This window comes from Carica papaya, chromosome 1 (assembly GCF_054855325.1).
Source record: "Carica papaya isolate Zhongbai chromosome 1, ASM5485532v1, whole genome shotgun sequence".
Lineage (NCBI taxonomy): Eukaryota > Viridiplantae > Streptophyta > Magnoliopsida > Brassicales > Caricaceae > Carica > Carica papaya.
In genome coordinates, this window is record NC_142309.1 from 8211289 (window position 1) to 8233402 (window position 22114).

At 36.2% G+C, this 22114-nt stretch overlaps 3 protein-coding genes across 5 annotated transcripts; 2 read left to right on the forward strand and 1 right to left on the reverse strand.

The window, feature by feature from the left end:
- Positions 1-5988: 5988 nt before the first annotated feature.
- LOC110820168 (putative WRKY transcription factor 72) lies at positions 5989-8580 on the forward strand. Its single transcript, XM_022049597.2, has 5 exons — positions 5989-6249; positions 6441-6524; positions 6644-7168; positions 7279-7392; positions 7566-8580. The coding sequence occupies exons 1-5, from the start codon at positions 6091-6093 to the stop codon at positions 8490-8492; spliced, it is 1809 nt and encodes a 602-aa protein (XP_021905289.2). The 5' UTR covers positions 5989-6090; the 3' UTR covers positions 8493-8580.
- Positions 8581-9808: 1228 nt separating this feature from the next.
- On the reverse strand, positions 9809-17389 carry LOC110820201 (Small GTP-binding protein). 3 transcript variants are annotated; one of them, XM_088217932.1, is made up of 11 exons: positions 16230-17385; positions 14859-15609; positions 14376-14532; positions 14219-14273; positions 13969-14036; positions 13794-13898; positions 13641-13712; positions 13219-13332; positions 10756-10896; positions 10619-10678; positions 9809-10505 (listed from the first exon to the last, which is right to left on the reverse strand). In XM_088217932.1, the coding sequence occupies exons 1-11, from the start codon at positions 16578-16580 to the stop codon at positions 10340-10342; spliced, it is 2040 nt and encodes a 679-aa protein (XP_088074058.1). In that variant the 5' UTR covers positions 16581-17385; the 3' UTR covers positions 9809-10339. The 3 variants fall into 3 exon arrangements, 2 of the variants coding, with proteins under 2 accessions (XP_088074058.1, XP_088074063.1); XR_015818443.1 differs by lacking the exon at positions 9809-10505 and having other exon boundaries at positions 10625-10678; positions 10756-10843; positions 16230-17389; XM_088217937.1 differs by lacking the exons at positions 9809-10505; positions 10619-10678 and having other exon boundaries at positions 10757-11674; positions 16230-17389.
- Positions 17390-17845: 456 nt separating this feature from the next.
- On the forward strand, positions 17846-19790 carry LOC110820200 (uncharacterized). The gene is made up of 4 exons (XM_022049628.2): positions 17846-17938; positions 18027-18493; positions 18580-19180; positions 19253-19790. Exons 1-4 carry the CDS (start codon positions 17846-17848, stop codon positions 19709-19711), a joined length of 1620 nt encoding a protein of 539 aa, XP_021905320.2. The 3' UTR covers positions 19712-19790.
- Positions 19791-22114: the final 2324 nt, after the last annotated feature.

Consider the following 22114-nt stretch of genomic DNA (forward strand, 5'->3'; position numbering starts at 1 on the left):
ATATGAACTCTGACGCAAAGAGAGCTTAGGGGAAAAAGAGATCATCACCAAAATCCAATATCATTCATGTAACCGCTGTATAAGTCCAATCTGCTCCTCACAACTTGGATTAAAAATTATATACTAAATTCTTGGCATGGTACATTAGGAAACAAAATAGGTGGCTACTGATCAGGAAGTAATATAGGCTGTCGGTGTTATGGTTAGGAAGTTGGAGCACATGGTGAATGAGGGATAGTCTGAATAGAGTAGTCAGATTTAGGAGTGAAATTGGCACTTAGGCGAGAAAGTAGAGAGGGTTCCCACAATACAAAGATGAGGGAAATAAACTGTCAAACTTAAGGTGTATGAAGAATGGTTGGAATATAATGATAGGTGTTGCGAGGTAGAGGCTGTAGGTAGGAGAGTGAGTCTGAGTGAATCGGCAGGGTGGTGACGTGCTTCGTTGATTTTAAATCTTGAGGTGCCGATATTGGTGCTGGTTGTTTGAAATGTTAGTGCGTCGATATTGGCGATGATAGGGAGAGTATTTGAAGCGCCGATACTGGTACTAATGGAAATATGCGTGTGTGGATGAGTGAGGGCCTTTGGGGTGTTTGTGTGTGTGTGTGGTCAAGTGAGGGCTATTGGGTTGTTAGTGTGTGTGTGTGGCCGAGTGAGGGCTGTTGGGGTGCTAGTGTCTGTGTGTGTGGCCAAGTGAGGGTCGCTGATGTGTTAGTGTGTGTGTGTGTGGTTGAGTGAGGGCCATTGGGCTGTTAGTGTGTGTGTGTGTATGGCCGAGTGAGGGCCGTTGGGGTGTTAGTGTGTGTGTGTGGTCGAGTGAGGGCTGTTGGGGTGTTAGTATGTTTGTGTGTGGCCGAGTGAGGGCCGTTAGGGTGTGGTGTTAGTGTGTGTATGGTCAAAGGAAGGTCGGTGTGTGCATGTTTTATATGGTTGAACTGCTTTGGTAGTGTATCAATTAGGATTACTGTTATTGTGTTTTCTGTTGGGTCATGGTGAATGATTAGTATAGATATTCTGGGGCCGATGTGGTTGGCATGATTCTGCATGTGTGCAAGATTATGTAAGAAGGAGACTTGGGGATAATAGATGGGATGTTTGGGACTATAAATAGGTAGACTAAAGTAAATTTATTGAAGCTAAATAGAACTCTGAAATAAAATAAAAGGGGATTGAAGGGTATAAAAGAGTACTTAGAAAACCTATTAGACGAGTTAGGAATCCCAGTGAAAAGATAACAAACTTTTGTTTTATGGAGACAAAGTTAACATGACAATTAAATGGGCAATGGGTTGTACCACCACATTTAGTTGTAATATATTTTTCTCTAATCTTTTGGTCTGATGTGTATATTTTATTTACTGGGTGATGTAGCTCATTATGTTGTAAATTTCAGAGCAGGTAAAATGGGAAACAAGAGCCAGAAGAACAAGAGTCATGCTGCCCAACTTAAGCACTTGTAGGGAACTTTCCTTGTCATTACTTAGGTCAAATAATTGAGAGTTACTTGTAAGATATGATCGATATTATTGTGTGTAGGAGGAAATACTTGTATTTTCGGTTCCTACTTTAGTTAAAAAGTTTCCTTGTATTGTTTCTTGCGGAGACAGTTTAGTAAAGACGTGAAACATAAATATATATATTTACTTGATTAATGATACGTGAAATAAGTACCATTGAAATAATATTTATGAATTAGAGGGATATTATTAATCTCTCTTGTAGATGACGTTATGAATGATAGTAATTGGATGAGCTACAACTGGCCTTGCTGGGGTACAGATTGTTACAGTTGGTATGAGAGCAAACGTTCCTAAAATAACCCTCGCACTGTGAGACTTAGGACTTTGTGCGAGTTAAGAAACTAGAGATACAAATTTTAAGACATACTGTATGGAAAGGTAATTTGCGAGCTAAAAGATATATGAGTGAAAGTAATAGGGGTAAGGGATAGAGGTATGACTGGATGTAGGAATTAGGAAGATATGACGTTACTCTGAACCAATTCGAGAAAGATGAGTAAGACTTAACCACCGTCAAACATAGCAAGTACAAATAAACTTCTTTGGAACCTCAAATCCCAAAAAAGAAATCCCTAATTAATAAAGGAAGAGGAAAATGGAAACATCTTATTGAGGTCTTTGTAGAATTGTCAAAGGCCATGGTCATATTCTCCTAGTTCATGAACTTCAAATATTAATGGACCTGGATTGAGCCGCCCCCAAGATAATTGACATTGATGAGTTTGAAAATAATAAGAATCAACTAAGGGGAGTAAATTGCTTGTATAACAAATCGTTGAGCAAAAAAGAAGAATTTTGATGACACATATGCCCACTTCCCAAAATCCACCAACATTAAATTTTGGGAGCTAGCGAAAAACTCCACTAAGATAGTGTGATTAGTTTGGATAGAATGTAGGAATGAAATGATGCTAAGGTTAACAAGTAAGATAAAAAATGGCCATGGTATGTAGTGGAGCCAAAGGACTAGGTTCTAAAAGGGAAGGAATCATTTGGACTAAATTCCTGTTAGTGCCCAGAAGAAGTTTTAGTGGAAAAATAAAAAGTCATGTCTCGATAAACTAGTACCGAATTAAGAGTAAACTATAGTATCGGGTCATACTTTTAAGGCAACATGACAAAAAGTACCCTAAATATAACTCCAAACCGTGTCTCGGCCTTGTACAGAGAGTCTTTTAACAAAAAAAAAAATTGAACAACCAAAGAAATGAATACTTCTGACAAGGAAAGTTCCTAAAAGATTTTATTTCTCCTGAATTTAAACGCCTAAAGAAAGAGAACTCCCTGCAAACATGCTCCATAATCAAAACACTCAATGAGATAACCTATATTATAATACCATTGTTCTTGAGTGGAACATCAAGTGATACAAATATAATTGTTCCTACATACATGTTGAAAGTAAATATTATCAGAGTAGCATAGCAGAATTATGGTAGGCCATAACATATAACATATAATCTATATCTTATGGCAAAGCCTAAGGCTATATCCTTGAGCTTTTAGGAAAAAAAAAAAATCAAAGGTGTAATTCCTAGCCTCGAAAAGAATAGGATAAGTAAAATAAAAGCAATCTTGATAAGATTATTATATGATTCCTTCAGCAAAGACGCATCATTAGCAGTAATGTTTTATTTACACGAGTTAGAAAAGAAGAGTTACGAACTAAAGGCATTCCACTGGTGATAATGTTACAACGACACATTAGGTTGAACAGAAAACTTCGAAATGGGTCAAGATACTCTAAATCTTGGCCACTGTAAATGTGGAGGACCAAATTTTTTTAAGAGGAAAGTATGTAACATCCCGATAAAAAAATAAAAGGGGAAGGAAAATAGGACTAAGTTGAGAATTTTTTTATAAAAGAGGCAATATGGAAATAGAGCAGGGGTTGGGTTGTAAAGATTTTAAAAAGAGAAAAAAATTAGGAATTTAAAAGGAAAAAGGGAATCAATGGCTTAGATTTGTCCTGGAGATCGGATAGTTTTGAGACATCATATTTAAGCTTATTTTCCCCCACCTATTTGAGCAGAAGAAACCTTAGAGGGAGAGAGGGGTGAGGCGAGGTGAAACAGAGGCCGAGAGAGAGGGGAAGAAGAGAGATGATGGTGAAGGAAGAAGAAGAAGAAAAAACAGAGATGACAGTGAAAGAAGAAGAAGAAGAAGAAGAAAAAAGTAGAAGAAGAAGATTGGTGTGCACGTGAAATAGAGGCCAAAAGAGGGGAAGAAGAGAGATGACGGTGAGGGAAGAAGAAGAAGAAGAGACGATGGTGAAGGAAGAAGAAGAATAAGAAGAAGATCGGTGTGCATGTGAAACAGAAGCCGAGAGAGGGGAAGAAGAAAGAAGTGGTGAAGGAAGAATAAGAAGAAAAAGAGACGGCGATGAAGGAAGAAGAAGAAGAAGAAAAAGAAAATCAGCGTACACCACAGAGGAGGACCAAATTTGCAGCGTGACCAAAACGTATCATGTGGTATACCTCGTGTAAGGGGTGGATGAAGAGAGAGGAGAAGTAGGAAATTGTGCGGCAAAATGCTGAAAGTAGAAAGTCACTTTAGTGTATGAACTCTAACTCGAAGAGAGCTTAAGGGGAAGAGAGATCGTCACCAGGATCCAATATCATCCCTGTACCCGCTGTGTAAGTCCAATCCACTCCTCACAACTTGGATTAGAAATTATATACTAAATTCTTAGCATGGTACATTAGGAAACATAATAGGCGGCTACCGATCAGAAAGCAATATAGGTTATCGGTGTTATGGTTAGGAAGTAGGAGCGCATGGTGAATGAGGGATAGTCTGAATAGAGTAGTCAGATTTAAGAGTGAAATTGGTGCTTAGGTGAGGAAGTAGAGAGTGGTGACACAATACAAGGATGAGGGAAATAAATGTCAAAATTAAGGTATATGAAGAATTGTTGGAATATAATGATAGGTGTTACGAGGTAGAGGCTGTAGGTAGGAGAGTGAGTCTGAATAAAATCGGCGGGGCGGTGACGTGCTTCGCTGATTCAAAATCTTTGAGGTACCGATATTAGTGTTGGTGGTTTGAAGTTTTGGTGCGGCGATATTGGTGACGAGAGGGAGAGTATTTGAGGTGTCGATGTTGGTGCTAATGAAAATATGCGTGTGTGGCCGAGTGAGGGCCATTGGGGTGTTTTTGTGTGTGTGGCCGAGTGAGGGACATTGGGCTGTTAGTATGTCTGTCTATGGCCAAGTGAGGACTGTCGGGGTGTTAACGTGTGTGTGTCTGGCCGAGTGAGGGTCGTTGGGGTGTTAGTGTGTGTGTGTATGGCCAAGTGAGGGCCGTTGGGGTGTTAGTGTATGTGTGTGGCCGAGTGAGGGCCGTTGGGGTGTTAGTGTATGTGTGTGGCCGAGTGAGGGCCGTTGGGGTGTTAGTATGTGTGTGTGGCCGAGTACGGGCCGTTAGGGTGTGGTGTTGGTGTGTGCATGTGTTATATGGTTGAATTGCTCTAGTAGTGTATCAATTAGTATTGCTGTTATTGTGTTATTTGCTAGTTCATGGTGAGTTGAGTTAGGAAACCTATTAGGCAAGTTAGGAATCGGAGTGAAAGGATAACAAACTTTTGTTTTACGGAGACAAAGTTAACAAGGCAATTAAATAGACACTGGATTGTACCACCACATTTAGTTGTAATATGTTTTTCTCTAATCTTTTGGTGTGATGTGCATATTCTACTTACTGGGTGATGTAGTTCATTATATTATAAATTTCAGAGCGGTAAAACGGGAAACAAGAGTTAGAAGAACAAGAGTCATACTGCCAAACTTAAGCACTTGCAGGGAACTTTTCTTGTCATTACTTAGATTGAATAATTGAGAGTTAATTATAAGATATGATTGATGTCATTGTGTGTAGGAGGAAATACTTGTAATTTCGGTCCCTGCTTTAGTTAAAGGGTTTTCTTGTATTGTTTCTTACGGAGATAACTTAGTAGAGACTTGAAACATAAATATATATTTACTTGGTTAATGATACGTGAAATAAGTACTATTGAAATAATATTTATGAATTAGAGATATATTATTAATCTCTCTTATAGATGACATTATGAATAATATTAATTGGATGAGCTACAACGTTGGAATATGTGTTGTTACAATTATGTTATAATTAATATTAATATATTATTTAATTTTTAAATTTTTACTTAAAAAAATTAATTAGTTATCTATCATAAATGATATAAATTTTTTGAAAGAAAAAATGTGAATTGAAAAAAAAAAAAAAGCAGGTAAAAGAATTTAATCTAAACTGAATCTTTGACTTGGCCATGCGGTCCTCCCTGGACAAGAAGCTTCAAGGATACTACCATGCAATATTATAAAAATAAGGTCGTCGCCGCAAATTTAGCCTTTCTCTTTCTCCCATACCTCATCAACTCTCCTCTAATTTTTTTATCTCTGAAACGTTGAAGTTGAATCTTCTTCTTCTTCTCCGTCATCTTCTTAATTAATCTACTATTTTAATCTTAATAAAAGGCTAAAAAAAATGGTTGGGGTGTTGACATTTTGGTTGTCTTGTGACAAGTAGGCGTTGTTATAAGTAGATGAGGAAATTCATTTATGCAGAGCAGCAGTGCGTATATACAACAAAAAGAAAAGAGGAGACTCCATTTAAATCCATTTATATGGAGTTGGTGCTAAAAATGGCAGAACCAGATGCTTCCGTTCAAGAAGAAATTACGTGCAAGGAAGAACCTACCAAGGTGTAGTTACGATAATTCTCGCTAATTTACTCTTTTATTGATTTGCTGATATAAAAGATCCTCTAGTTCTGATCACTAGTTTTTTTCCCAGTAACCAAACATTTAATTGGGTGTTGTTGATAATCATGATATATATATATATATATATATATATATACATACGAGATTGTTAAATAGTTTAATTCTCTCAGGTTGGGTTTGGAAGAGAATATGAAGATGGCGGTGGTCTTTGTTCGTCTTCACCAAGGACTAGAATGGATGACAAAAATGGTCAGGTAATTAAACGATTTGTTTATAGAATTTGATGGTCAAAATTCAGAATGATGTCTTCTTTTAAATCCATGGAACTTGACGGGTAAAATTAAGATAGATTATATTTCGAATATTGATATAGGAGGATGAACTAGAATCTGCAAAGGCTGAAATGGGTGAAGTAAGAGAAGAAAATGAGAGACTAAAACTGATGTTGGAGAAAATTGAGAAGGATTACAAGTCCCTTCAACTGCGGTTTTTCAACATCTTGAAACAAGAAAGTTCAAGAAAATCTGAATCTTCAACTCCTAATTCTCACGATTTTGAGGATGAAGAACCAGAACTCGTGTCTCTTTGCCTTGGGAGAAATCCAAAAGAGGCCAAAAAAGAAGAGAAGATCACAGCAAGGGATTTTAACAAAGCTAAAGAGGATGGTGGAGATCATCTCAAGGCCAGCCTAACACTTGGGTTGGATTCAAAATCTCAATTATCTGGTGAATTAAGCCCAGAAAACAGTTCAGAAGAACCAAAGGAAGAAGAAGCAGGTGAAATATGGCCACCGAGCAAGATTCAGAAGACCATGAAAAGTGGAGACGATGAAGCTGCACAACAAAATCACGTCAAGAGAGCTAGGGTTTGTGTTAGAGCAAGATGCGATGCACCAACGGTTAGTATATAAATATATAACCGAACTGCAAATTAAGATGAAAGGTTAATTAATTGTTTTCTTATTTGGGTTCAGTTTAAGTAATTTTGATATTTTGAAATAATATATAGATGAATGATGGATGCCAGTGGAGGAAATACGGGCAAAAAATTGCGAAAGGGAATCCATGCCCACGAGCTTACTATCGTTGCACGGTTGCTCCAGGCTGCCCAGTTAGAAAACAGGTGCTTAATTATTGATTATTTATAGTTTAATACTATTTCAATTTAATATACAATTGTTCAATCAATTATTTATAGTTTAACAATTGTAGTTACAATTATTCTTTTCTGAGTTTAGGAGGTAGTCATGAAACATGTTTTTCTCCATAATCCTTACTGTGAAAAAATGATTCTAGGTACAAAGATGTGCCGAGGATATGTCCATCTTGATTACCACTTATGAAGGAACCCACAATCACCCGCTTCCAATTTCGGCCACGGCCATGGCATCCACGACTTCTGCTGCTGCTTCCGTGCTGTTATCAGGCTCGTCCACATTGTCAACGCAGTCGGCCATGGTCAGCTCCTCAGTCACAGCATATTCCAGTACTGATCAATTCCATGGATCAAACTTCAGCCTCTATGATAGTTCAAGAACAAAACAATTCTACTTACCAAACACTTCCATGTCTTTGCTCCCAACAGTTACTCTAGACCTTACTACACCCCTATCCTCTTCTTCATCTACAAATTTCAACAGGTTTTCAAACCAAAGATTTCCCTCAACGAGTTTCAATTTTTCTTCCTCAGATAAATCCACCATTAATCTACCAACCATATGGGGAAATGGGTACCCTGCAAGTTTTGGAACACTACCCTACACTCAAACTCAAATAGGACCTTTTTCAAATTTTGCACAACAATCCCACGAACAATCTTCTTCATCTAATTATAATTTGGAAAAAAGCCAGCAAGCTGCAGCTTCTCAACAGTCTTTGACAGAAACGTTGACCAAAGCCATAACTACAGACCCAAGCTTCCAGTCAGTAATCGCTGCAGCTATTTCAACAATGGTTGCTGGCAGTGGAACAAACGCGGGTGCAGAGCAAGAAAAAAGTGGAAAGGAGATCAATTGTGGGCAGAATCTGATACAAGCCGTAGCAGTTTCCAATAATTCATCGAGCCAGGATGGAGCCAAGGGATGTGGATCAAGCTACTTCAATGGATTACTTTCCTCTTCCAAACCTAAAACAGGAGGTTTGAACCAGCCTCCATTGCCGTTTTCCATTTTTAAGGTTGCTACTTCCTTGCCTACTTCTGTTAACAAGGAAAAGAAGAGGTGACATGTTGGATATAATTTTTAATTATTTTGGGATGTTATTTGTTGGTCTGAAAATAAGAATCGACAAGTGTATATTTTATACTTTCAAATTACAATTTGCGTTTTTATACATAAAAATGAAGGTCCTTTTATCTTTTAAAACAAAATAGAATTACCTCAAGGTACGTGTAGTTTTCTTGTGGCTTTTAACATTTTGTTTCATTGGCGGGACCTCTACCATATCTGTGAGAACTTATAGAGAACTCATTCGATGTTCTTGTATCCAAATAAACATATACAAACAAACTCAAAACAATCTCAAACAAAAGCAAAATAAGCCGTAAAAACCAGTCAATGTAAATAAATAAAAAAAAAGCCATTCTCAAAGCTGCATGTATGTCAGCTAAACTTAGAGCCGACAAACCGAATAATAACCTCAAAATTGACGAGCGAAGAATATAAGAGCCCCAGAGAGTTTGGAAGGAAGCAATGATTTGAAGAAAAAAATCTGAATGAAATTAAAAATTGGTGCACAATTTGGCGCTACCAACAAATAATTTATTGAATCGACTTAGCTTACAGTTCTACTTTCATTATATAATTATAGAAAAATAATCTAACATTAATATTAGAGTTTTAAAAAGTGAATTTGTATCTTGACAAATTTTACATAAGCTTTTAAAGTTGGCCTAAAATTAGTCAATATTACAATATTCAAGATTTAAAAATTTGAAGTTTAGCTAAAATAACATCAACATGAGGAGATCAAAGTTCACACATTTGTAGAAAATGAGTCAATGTTATAAAATGCGGAGCTTTTAGTAAGTAAAATTTATATCCTTACTCAATTACTTATAACGTATCAAGTTTACTTAAAATAGAACCAATTGTTACGAAATGCATTTGGAATGGAAGACGAATTCCATAATTTTGTTATTTTTTATTACGTATTTTATTTTTTTTTTTAAAACTTTTATTTAATCTAAAAATAAATTACGGAAGCATAAGTTTGTCAACGAACATTGTTTTCATTAGTCTAGAAATAAATAGCAAACTTAGAAATTGTATGTATCCAGAATGGCTAATCTCTTGATATCATGTAATACTGATTTGTAAGTCAACGTAAATAATTAAAAATGTGAGGCATTTGTGCGTTTACTTGGGTCTTTTATCAGAGGATAGAGATTATATCCCCTTAGAATTGTGATGTTCTAATTATACAAATTTAAGTTCCTACATATTTATAGATTAACTCTCCAAAATTTTGTAAAGTTCCTAATCTTTAAAACATACAAACAATAAATCGTAATAAAATAGAAAATAACTATTACTCAAGACTTGGCAAATGGAAGTTATAAATTTAACTATAATGACAAAATGGCTAACAGCAAAAATTCTACTTGTCAGAGTTGCATCATAATCATCAGTATGCATAACTTTTTTAAGAACATTTCCGCCGAGAGCTATCTCACCTTACAAATACCAACAAGCAACACATTTTTATTTGCTTCTTCCAATGAATTTCAAAAGCCTCCATTTCCAGCTATCCTGGATAACTTACATCCAAATTCAGCAACTATTCAGTAGCTTTTTTTTTTTTATTAGTCCAAAATCCGTTGTTAGGAGTCAGACCCTCCGGCTCTATACTAAAATGGGGAGGACGTAACTAACTCAGCTGAGCTGCTTAGTTTCCTCTGATTTTTACTTCATGACAGAGTTGCAAAATTCTGAAGCACCACATGGGGCCCTCAAGAAGTAACTGTACATATGGATTCTCAGCTACCTTGTCCCACTTAATCCATGGCTACCTCATTCCCTTACTACCGTCATGACAAAAATACTTTGATTCAGATTCTGAGACACCTTACCCTATGAAACCTTCAGTAGTTCATGAAAAGCTTCTTGAGGTATGTCTACAGAACCAATACGCTTCATCCGTTTCTTCCCTTCTTTTTGTTTTTCCAAAAGCTTCCTTTTCCTGGTAACATCCCCACCATAACACTTTGCAAGAACATTCTTTCTCATTGCCGATAGCCTGAAAACAAAAGTAGCTCAGCTAGTTCATTAATCGATTCACAGGCACTGGCCTGAAAACCTTCTGAAAAAATGTATGAAAAATATTATCAGGAAAAAAGATTGTGAACATACGTCTCTCTTGCAATAATCTTTGATCCAATTGCAGCTTGTATGGTTATCTCAAACATTTGCCTGAAACAAATAAATCAATTGGGACTACTGCAGAAAGTCAACATCAGCCCAACAATTTTGCTTTACATAATACCTACCTGTCTATGAATTTCTTCAGCTTCTCCACCAGTTCACGACCAACACGCTGAGCTTTCTGATTGTGAACAATAGTTGCCATTGCATCAACTGGTTGTCCATTTAAGAGGATATCAAGTTTCACCAAATCAGACTGTTGATAACTGTTGTGACAAATTAAATCAGTAAAAAGAGACTAGACAAACAAGGTTTATGAGCATAATGCGTCATGCCATAAGCTAAAAGGGAGCTGTATACGATGTTGTATAATAGATTCAACTATGCCACTTTTTACAGTAAAATTGATGGTCAATCTGAGTCAACCTGCTGATCCTGCAAGTCAACCTAGTAAATTCAACTGGAAATAGGATCATTTCAAGAGATAAGTCAAGAGTAGTAACTCTAGTTAGCCAGCTGAACATGCAGAGTGGTCTAGTTTTAGGGCAGGGCAGTATGTGATTGTCTATCAGTTTGTCTCCATTTCCATTTTTTGTCTTTCTCCTCAAATCAAGGAGGCCAATGATTGACTGTTTCTTTTATCGCGTTCCTGGTCTCCTGTAGCTGGATCCTCTGGCGGCTCTTGTAGCAGTTTTCAACAATAATTCAGAATAGAAAATTAATAGCAATATGGCACTCTCCTCTCCATAATGCCCTACTCTATTTAAACCTTTAGTTGTTACCTTCTATCTCCTTCCTTCTCTATTTCTGGCCAGCCTTTTAAGGTTAATGTCCCATGCCATACAATCTAGTATCAGAACAGTCTGATTGAGAGGAACCACTTGCTTCCACCACTACACTGGTGCAGAAGGGGAAAGGCAGTACGACTGGCTATCACCATTTGTTGCAACTCAATGGTACTGCTAAACCTTGGGCCAACAGCTTCAAGGGTGCATAAAGGAGATGCATGAAACCAAGTAGGCCAACAATGGCCAAATCCACGAGCTGCAAACCGAAACCCAGAGATGTGTAAGATGAGCACTTCAAAATCTCAAGTCTCTTTATATTGGAAAGTAATAGCTGCTAACCCATAAGAACAGAGAAGCAACTGGGAGCATTAATTATGGTTTCTATTCTACACACACTTGGAATGCTCCTTGCTTGGAAATACTGATGTTCTGCTGCCAGACCTAAACCTAGTAGTTTGAGAAAGCCTGATTACAGGAAAAAACCATTGAAGCATTCTTAAAACGCAGAAAACCTCCATACATATAGATGTTCGTGCAACTGAGCCCCAAACCAATTACCACTACTCCATTTTGTAGCCCAGTAATCTAGAACACTCCACACTCCACACTCACCAAAAAACTTTCCTCCATTGGTCCACACAAAAGCTGAAATGCCAAAGCAAATCAAAGAAATTCATCAATAATTCTTGCTACTGCTGTGGCGACAATTCTTTCCTGGCCACCAATGCACAATTATCTGCCCTGGATGTGACAACTGAAACAACTGAGGAACCCCTGTTTGGAAACTGAACAGATTGAAGCTTTAGAAGGTGATGTGGTTAGATATTTGTCAGGCAATAGAAAGAAATGTCTCCTTGAATGCTATTAAATTTCAAGGGTTCATCAGGGGATTATCAATAATGGATTGAGATAGTGGCAGTGCACAAAGCTCCTTGTTCTGGATGTCCAGATTGTTAGGCTGGTTAACACAACAGTAGTGAGAGCCACACCTCTTATGGTCACAATGACCTGTAGTAATAAGACCAGTAGCCACTTCTAACGTGAAGGGTTAGTTTGGTTCCACTAACATTGGTCATGCTACCATGTTAATGTGATAGGCTCCACTAACATTCTAAGAGATAAATTGCCCTAACATTGAGTTACATTCATAATCACCCTTCCTCAGATTGTCATAACTGATGGAAGACCGCGACCTCTTCAATCCTCTAGACCAGTCAACTACTTGTCTACTCTTGCCGTTAGGCTTTGCCCGTTTCCCATTTACCTTCTCCTTTTTCCTTCGTTCAATCTCCTTAAAGAGAATCATGGTCTGCTCTTCGAGACAGTTTCAACAATCATCTATAATCATTAAAGAAATACAATATTGCACTCCCTTCTTTCCCTCAAACGGTAGCCTCTCCTAAAACTCCTTTTTCTATTTCGAAAATAAAAATAAAACCTTCTTCATCATCCTTTATCTCCTTTGTCCTTCCCCTTCTCCTTCTCCTCTTTTATGCTTACCCTCTCAAATTAATGTCCACAACTAACAAAATTGAAGCTCTACCATTAGGCATCGTCCAATATATCACTAATTAAACAATAAGAGAGAATTTATTTTAATGGAAGTATATAACATAGTAGCTCTAAACATTACCCATCTGCCACATCACATACTCCTGATCGCAACTCTTTATGAAGTAGGTTAGTATATCTATTGTTGTTGTTATTTTTGCCGTGTGTATTTTTTCTTTTTTTGTGTAAGTGAGAGAGAGAGAGAGAGAGAGAGAGAGAGAGAGAAAGAGGAAGAGGAAGAGAGAGTACTCTGAGTCTTCGTAATCAAATGAGGCATATCCTGATGTTATACTCTTTAATTCATTGTAAAAGTCAACAACAATTTCCTTCAAAGGTAGTCGGTACTTCATAAAGGCTCTCTGGCTGCAAAATACAAATTCCTAAAATTTCAGAATATTATTGATTAAACCGTGAATATACATATCAAATAAGTTATAGCCAAAACACAGAACATAAAGTAAGAGTTTGGAATTCACAACTCTATAGACTAATTCATTAAACTAATAGATGGAACTATTATCTAGGAATGATCTTAACAATATAAAATAATTCATTAAATTAATAAATGGGATATTATTCAGGACAGGATCAGGATGAATTTAGTGAAGTTTGAATCATCGAAATCCAAGTGGTTGGGCTGAAAAGCTTAAATATTCCAGGAAAAGCTGTACCTATCAATGAATGAGTACTCCAACTGCTGCCCTCTCCGCTCAGAGCATAGGGTAATGACAGGCCCGACATATCTTCAAGTACCAAATGCAAATGGATAAATACATGCTTTGATAGCAGAAAAGTTAAAACTCAACAGGAGTACGAGGGCTTACTCACTAGGAATGATAATTGTTGCTAGTACTGTAGGCTCCCAAGAGGCTGTAACTCGTTTCTTGGGATTTGAGGGCAATGCTGCAGGATTTTGTACTTGCTCTTTGCTAAAAGGACACATTTATTGTTTGGTAGAAAACATGGAAAACAATATTATAAAAACATTATGATACGTACCTTCCATCAGAGTACTCAAATATATATGGGACAGTTGGAACAGTGGAAATAACATGAGCCCCATACTCCTGGCATTCATAACACAAATATAGACTGTATAAAGCAATGCTCATGATAATGGCTTGCAAAACTTATACAGCATTTGTTAATCATGCAGTGCATCAACCTCTGACTGCAGCAAGTAACACAAGATCACATGTGCAGCCACAAGGGAGGAAAGGGATTAGGATGGCAAATATAGTAAAAGCACCTGTTCTAGCCGCTGATGAAAAACATCCATATGAAGTAAGCCTAGGAAACCACACCTGCACATGAAACACAAGATTAAAAAAAACAATTACTATATAGCAATAGACTCCTTGATTTGAAGCATTAGGAAGTAAATGATTAAAAGGTGGGGATTGAACCTGAACCCTAGTCCAAGTGCTGTGCTACTCTCTTTAGTAACAGAAACACTGGCATCATTGCATGTCAGTCTCTCCATTGCATGATTAAGTGCATCAAAATCAGACCCATCAGCAGGATAAAGACCAGAGAACACCATATGTTTAGCTGGCTTGAAACCTGAATTATGGAAGAATAAAAATGTATCATAAAACAGAACAGACAAATTGGCAAGTCTAACACAAAATATTATAGAAGAATGTTCCAATTATTTCTTAAAATCAACATCCAAATTAAAATTCTTTTTTGCGTTCAATTGTCGATTCTGAATATGCAAGCTAATCTGAAGGAAAGTCTCCTAATTTTGTATCAACCAACAATACAGAGTAACAGAAAAGCAACTCCACAGCCATGAAACAGGAGGCTGAAGTAACCTTATCATACCATTCCACACTACCTTTCACAAATTAATTGTTTTGTTCCAGGGATAAAAGGAGAGGATATACCTGGAAGGGGCTCAACAATTTTTCGAGTGTGATATATGGTGTCTCCAACACGTGCCTCTTTCGTAGAGCGCATGCCGGTGACAACATATCCCACTTGTCCTGTGAGAAGGACTCCAGTAGGAATAAGTTCGGGATGCATGATACCAACATCCAATACTTCATAAGACTGGCCAGTTGCAGCAGATGAAATCTTGTCCCCTTTGTGAAGTGCACCGTCAACAACTGCAACATGGCAGATTACTCCTTTGTATTCATCATAGTAAGAATCCAACAAAAGCATACGCAATGGTGAGCTAATGATCCCAGGAGGGGGAGGTATCCTCTCTATGACAGCAGGAAGGACTTGCTCAAGACCCTGACCAGTTTTAGCAGATGTTAAAAGGGTATCACTTGGCTGAAGATCAAACATTGACTTTAACTGAGCCTTAACACGGTCAGGATCAGCAGTAGGCTGATCAATTTTGTTTATGACAGGTATTATTGTCAAGTTAGATTCAAAGGCCAAATAGAAGTTAGCAACTGTCTGTGCCTGAACTCCCTGGGCAGCATCAACAACCAAAAGGGCACCTTGACAAGCTGCCAGAGATCTTGATACTTCATAGCTGAAATCCACATGACCAGGTGTGTCAATTAGATTCAATAGGAAACCTGAAGGTTCGAGGTCACAATTAGTTCCACATCCTTGGAACTTGTGTTTGTGGAACATGGTCGCTGTTTGAGCTTTGACAGTGATCCCCCTTTCTCTTTCTACCTAATAGTGTCAAAATTTCAGTAACTTTTGCAACACCAAAAAATTAGATTCATTTTATAGAGCATTTCTGATAGCATAATCTCCCTCCACGTAAACATGAGAAAAATGGATATTTTTTAGACATTATTTCAACCGGATCCAATGACATAGCTAAATACTTGGCATTGTTAGTACACATGATTAAAAAATTTCCAGTACAGTTATAATCAGAAATGGAAATTTTTAGGTAGATACTATAAGTTCAGGCAGCACTGAGTTGACATTAACGTCTCATCACTTGCAAGAGCAAAATCTTCCAGAATTTACAACAAAAGGTAAATGGAAGGTTTTACAAGAAAACAAGAGAAGTATTTCTGAATACCAATAATAACGTAACAGACTATAGTTATTGGAATAGAAAAATAACAAACTCTACAAGAAAATTAAAATGAACAGAAATACAGGGACAACTAAGAAGAACTAACGTACAAAACATACACCAAAATATGTTTTCTTGCACAGAATTCAATCTAAAGAATTCGTCACAATATTACTCCATATTTGGCTCATTTAATTAATTCAAATGACCCGTAAACCAGAATAATTTCCAACTCTAGGTTCTTCCTGAAGAAACGACGCACCTGTAATTTGTCAAGGTACTGAGGCTGACCATGGCCCTTCTTGATAGTACCAGTGAGCTCCAAAAGCCGATCAGCTAATGTGGACTTTCCGTGATCAACATGTGCAATTATCGAGAAATTTCTAATCTTTTCAGGTGGGTATTGGCTCAAATCTATTGTAGTTTCTTTGTTGTTTTGGCGGGGACGACTGCAAAACGGGTGGTTTAGTCCCGGTTGGTTGTTTAAGCAAGTAGGGTGTGAAGTTTGTCTCAATATAGAAGATAGTGGCCAAAATCTGGATGAATTGTAGAGCAGAGAAAATCCATGGTTTTGCGATTTTAGGGCTTTTGAGGCTCTATACAGAGAACCCATCTATGGGTTTCCCGAGTTACAGTGAATCCTGGCGAGAGAGGCAGATGATAGGAGTATCAGGCTTCGAGTCTCGTTTCAAATTCCAGTTGAGATGAAACGACGCCGTTGTTAAAGCCTCCATTTTTTTTCCATTATTAAAGCCTAAAAGACAAAGCCGACTTATTCTTCTTTTAAAACAAGCCTGAGCCAGAAAATCCAATTTTAAATACCCAATCCAACTAAAAAGGAAAGAAGTCATAGGCTTTTTGGGTAGCAGAAAAAGAGATGAGAATGGGGAATTATGGGGCTGAAAAAGGAGGAAAATGTAGGATTTTTCAGGGGTCATATATCCCTCCAAGAACGGCGAGACAAGGAGGATCAATTGAAGATCCTTAGCGCATGATGATGGTGGATTTCGGCTATAAAAGAGGACTCGGACGTGAGGGAGAAAGAGGAAACATCTGGGTTTTTTCGAGTGGAAAAGAAGAAGAAACATGTCGAAGGAAGAGATTTTTGAGAGTTTAGAAGATTGAAAATCTGAGGAATATAAGAGAGTTCTCAACACTTTCTTCACTTCTCCTTCCTGTCGTCGGGAATCCAATTGACTGCTTGTGGATAATTGCTTGCCGATCATTGGTAAAACTATCTTCACTTCACCCAATTCTTGATTCATTATGCCTTGTTCTTGCTTCATTTTCTTTTCAACATCTCTCATTTTCTTTGCTACCTCCTTGATTTTCCTATTTTCTTGCGATCCTATATTACTATAGACCGACATTTTTGCCAGGAAAGCACTCCGATACCACTTTTGTGTGGAGATAAGAAGACGAACAGAGAGAAAAAAGAATATAGATTAATAAATTAATTTGCGTGTGATCACACATTTAAAAAAGGCACTGAATTTTGAAATTTAAATGAAATTATTTTTAGAATTTTTGTCTCGCGTCACTCTGGCATCTGTAATATTCATTTATGTGTTTATATTTATGTTTTAAAAGTCAAAATTTGCTGCAAATTTTTATGTATAAATATGACGAACTCATACTTGAAAGCAAAATTATTGTATCAAAAACTGACTTTGATTACATATTTTTATTTAACTACAATATGTTATTGTCTAATGCAATCTCTTTCCTCTTAAATAAAGAACCAGGGAAAAGCTCTAGATGACGAAAGTACGAACATTATATCTGACAGGAAGTCAACAAAATGGTTAGTCTACTAATTTATATAAACTAGTACTCTTAACTTGTAAATCAATAACAAAAATAGCTAATTCAACTTCCATGGCGCTTGGCAGATTCTGCAAAAGTCTTTCTCTTCAACTCTCACTATGCATCTTCAGCCTTCTAGCCATCGCAGCCGTATCAGATTTACAAGTAAGCTCTCTCATTTCTTCAAAATTACAGATATATAAATTGACATATTCCAATATTGATGTTAATGATATGTTTAATTACAAAACAGATTACAGCGAAACAAGACTGGTTAAATCATGGTGGAGATTTATATAACCGCAGATATGCAAAGAACGAAAATAAGATTAGTCGTAGAACAGTTTCAAAGCTAAGATTGAAGTGGGGATTCTATACAGGTTCAGATACAACAGCAACACCAGCAATTTATGATGGAACAGTTTATTTTCCAAGCTGGAATGGATATTTATATGCTGTGAACCAAACAGATGGAAGACTTGTTTGGGAGAAAAACTTGTTTGAATTAACAGGGATTAATGGTTCAGGTCTTGTTATTAATGTGAACACAACTGTGTCAAGAACAACTCCAGCAATTGCAGATGATTTGTTGATTATTGGATTATATGGCCCAGCTGTTGTTATTGCTGTTAAAAGATCCACAGGGAAGCTTGTATGGTCAACCCAGCTTGATGATCATCCTGCAAGCGTCATTACCATGTCTGGAACATATTTCAACAGGTAACAATATTATATACATATGTACATATATATTTTGTTGTGTTATTAGAGTTTGACTATGTTTTTATCTAACTTGGTCTGAATAGGGGTTTTTATGTTGGTACATCTTCTCTTGAAGAAGGTGCAAGTATCGATAATTGTTGTACGTTTCGTGGTAGTTTTTCCAAATTAGATACTAGAACAGGCAAATTGTTGTGGCAAACATATATGTTGCCTGATAATTTTGGCAAAGTTGGAGAGTATGCAGGAGCAGCCATTTGGGGTAGCAGTCCTTCCATAGATATCTACAGAAATCATGTATATATTGCCACAGGAAACTTGTACTCAGCACCTTCACATGTAAGGGAATGCCAAGAAAGAGAGAATAATCAAACACAACCTACACATCCAGATAAATGTGTTGAGCCAGAGAACCATTCAAATTCAATCCTAGCCCTTGATTTAGACACTGGCACAATCAAGTGGTTCCATCAATTGGGAGGCTATGATGTATGGTTTTTCGCTTGTAACAATCTTTCAACTCCTAGTTGCCCTCCGGGACCTAACCCAGATGCAGATTTCGGGGAGGCGCCAATGATGTTAAGCATCTGTGTTAACAGAACTAATAAAGATGTAGTTGTCGCTGTTCAAAAAAGTGGCTTTGCTTGGGCTTTAGATCGTGATAATGGCACCCTCTTCTGGTCTACTGTGAGTTGATTCTGAATTAAGTTTTTCTAATTAGTACATTTACACTAATGATTAATTTTTTTTCGGGTATAGGAAGCTGGCCCAGGAGGTCTTACGGGAGGGGGAACCTGGGGAGCAGCAACAGATGGAGAAAGAGTTTACACCAACATTGCTAATTCTAATGGCAAGAATTTCACTCTAAAGCCATCCAAAGAAATCTCAACGACTGGTGGATGGGTGGCTATGGATGCTGGCAGTGGAAAAATAGTATGGTCAGTTGCTGACCCCGCCAATGCAACTGCTAATGGCCCTGTGACTGTGGCAAATGGTGTGCTGTTTGGTGGTTCAACTTTTAAAGATGGACCTTTATATGCAATGGATGCTAAAACTGGGAAGATTTTATGGTCATATAATACAGAGGCTACTATTTATGGTGGTGGGTCAGTTAGTGATGGGTGTGTTTATATTGGAAATGGTTACAGGGTTAACCTCGGCTCTGTCTTTCCGTCATTTAGTTCTGGGACCTCGCTTTATGCCTTTTGTGTATTTTAAGTTATTTTTTTGAATTAATTTAAATTTTTATTAGCTTGTTGGATAATTAATTCTTAAATAAAAAGGTATGTTTAAATTATATTATGCATCGTATATATGTATTTAATAAAAAAATTGATTGCGTATGGTGTGTACGTGCAGCATAATTATTGAAATATATAAATTTTTATTCAAAAAATTATTTGTATAATTTATTTGAACATCTACTAATATAAAAGAATAATATTTTACTTAAAAATAATATCCAAAAGAATCAATTTTATTTGAAATTTCTAAATAAAATTAAAATTTAGTTAGCTAAATTTAACAAATGCCTAATATATATATATATATATATATATATATATATCTATATATATCTTTAAGATCTGCTAGGTATAAATAATTTTTATTTATAACTTTTTTTGAATTTAATTATGAGACAGTAATAAAAATTTTATTCGAAATAATAAGAATTAATATTTTATAAAAAAATTTTATAAAACAATGTCATAATTTTAATAGAATATAAAAATATTATTAGTTAAAAATTTCAATTTCTTATAATTATTGAGAAAACAAATATTTATGGATGCTTTAAATTACATTTTCAAGCCATTCAGAGTTTTCCTAAAACTCTTATCTCTCTTTACTAGAGCTTCAATAATAAGGTATTGTGGAATATCTATAGATGCTTTGGTAAAAGGATATGGCATATTTACAAACACTTTGTTATCATAATATATTTTGGTATATGCTAGCAAAATTTTTATTCCACCATTAAAAAAAATTATACCAAAAACTATCCCCAATTACTATTTAAAAAAGGGCAAATACATAATTTAATCTCTAAAACATGAGTAACCTAACAATTTAATCATAAATAATGGTATACCTACATAACTTATACATCTCAACAACACCAATTTTAGCCTAATACACCTATATAGATTTACATATATATACACACACATACCGCACATGCCATTCATTATGACATGTAACCACTTCTTCATTGCCCATGGGCTTGGGTAATTGGGCTCTATGCTCTTCAATCCTTTAACATTCCCTCTCAAGATGGAGAGTAAATACTTTTTACTCTGATTTTGATCATGTATTGGCTAAGTAATGCACTCGATAGCTTTGATGAATATATCTGCAAACTGTTGCTTACTTTCCATATGTCTTGAAATAATGTTCTCTTACACCATGGCAATTAAGTTTAATGTATTTTATTCTTTTATGAAGCATGGGATTATCTGTTATGTGCATTACAACTTTCTTATCATAATATAATACAAGAGTTTTTAAAATGTCAATCCTAAAGGTAGTTAAAAAATGTCATATGCACGTCAGTTCACAACACACTCGCCATGACTCTGTATTATGCTTCAAACGAAGATTTAAAAATATTTTGTTGCTTTTTAAATTTCTAGGAGATTAAAGAAGTACCATCAAAATGCAGTATTTTGTGACTCACTTAGTGTTTAAACATCCTCTGCAATCGCTGTCATTATAGGCATTTAGCCTTAACTCTAATGAGTTAAAATAAAATAGTTGTTGTCTAAAAGTACCTTTAATGTACCTTAAGACCTTGTGTGTTGTTTGCCTCTAGGTTGCTCCATGAACTAACTCAAGAATTGCATTGTGTAGGTTATGTCTACTCTCGTTAGGATCAAATACACGAGTCTCTTAGTCAGTATTTTGTACATTGTTAGATAAATAATAGGCTTACAATCATATTTCAATAACTTAATGTTATGATCCAACGGTACCTTTTAGATTTTCTCTCCTAATGTGCTAGTGTCCTTAAACAAGTCAAGAGCATATTTTCTCTAACAGATGTAGATTTTCCCTTTTGACCGAGTCATTTCAATCCACAAAAGAATACTTTATTTTTTCAACGTCTTTGATTTTCAATTCTTTTTTCATTACTTTTTTTAATTCATAAATTAAATGATTGTTGTTTTTAGCCATAGTTATGACATCCATACATATTAAAATTGTAGTGAAGTCACCTCCATCTTTTCTAACAAAGAGACTACAAATCAGCGGTAGATTGTGTAAACCGTTGCCCAATAATGAAGTCTGAGAATTTGGCATACCATTGCCTTTATAATTGTTTAAGACCATATATTTGTTGGTCCCAGTCAAATGCACAAGATAACAATAAAAAGTTTTCTCCTTTTGGCAAGAAAGACTAGTGAGAATTCTGCAAAAATGTTTGCCCTTTATTCTTGATTTTGAAGTGTTTAAATAGAAAAAGATTACAATTGTATTTACTACTTCTATGCTTCTAGATAATTATCAGAAATTATAAATGATAAAAGCAAAAAGAGATACTGGGGTTTGTGGAAGAGCAGATCGTGGAGTCGTGGGATTCACTAAGGATTCTTTATTGACTGTTTCTTTTACTGGTAACGG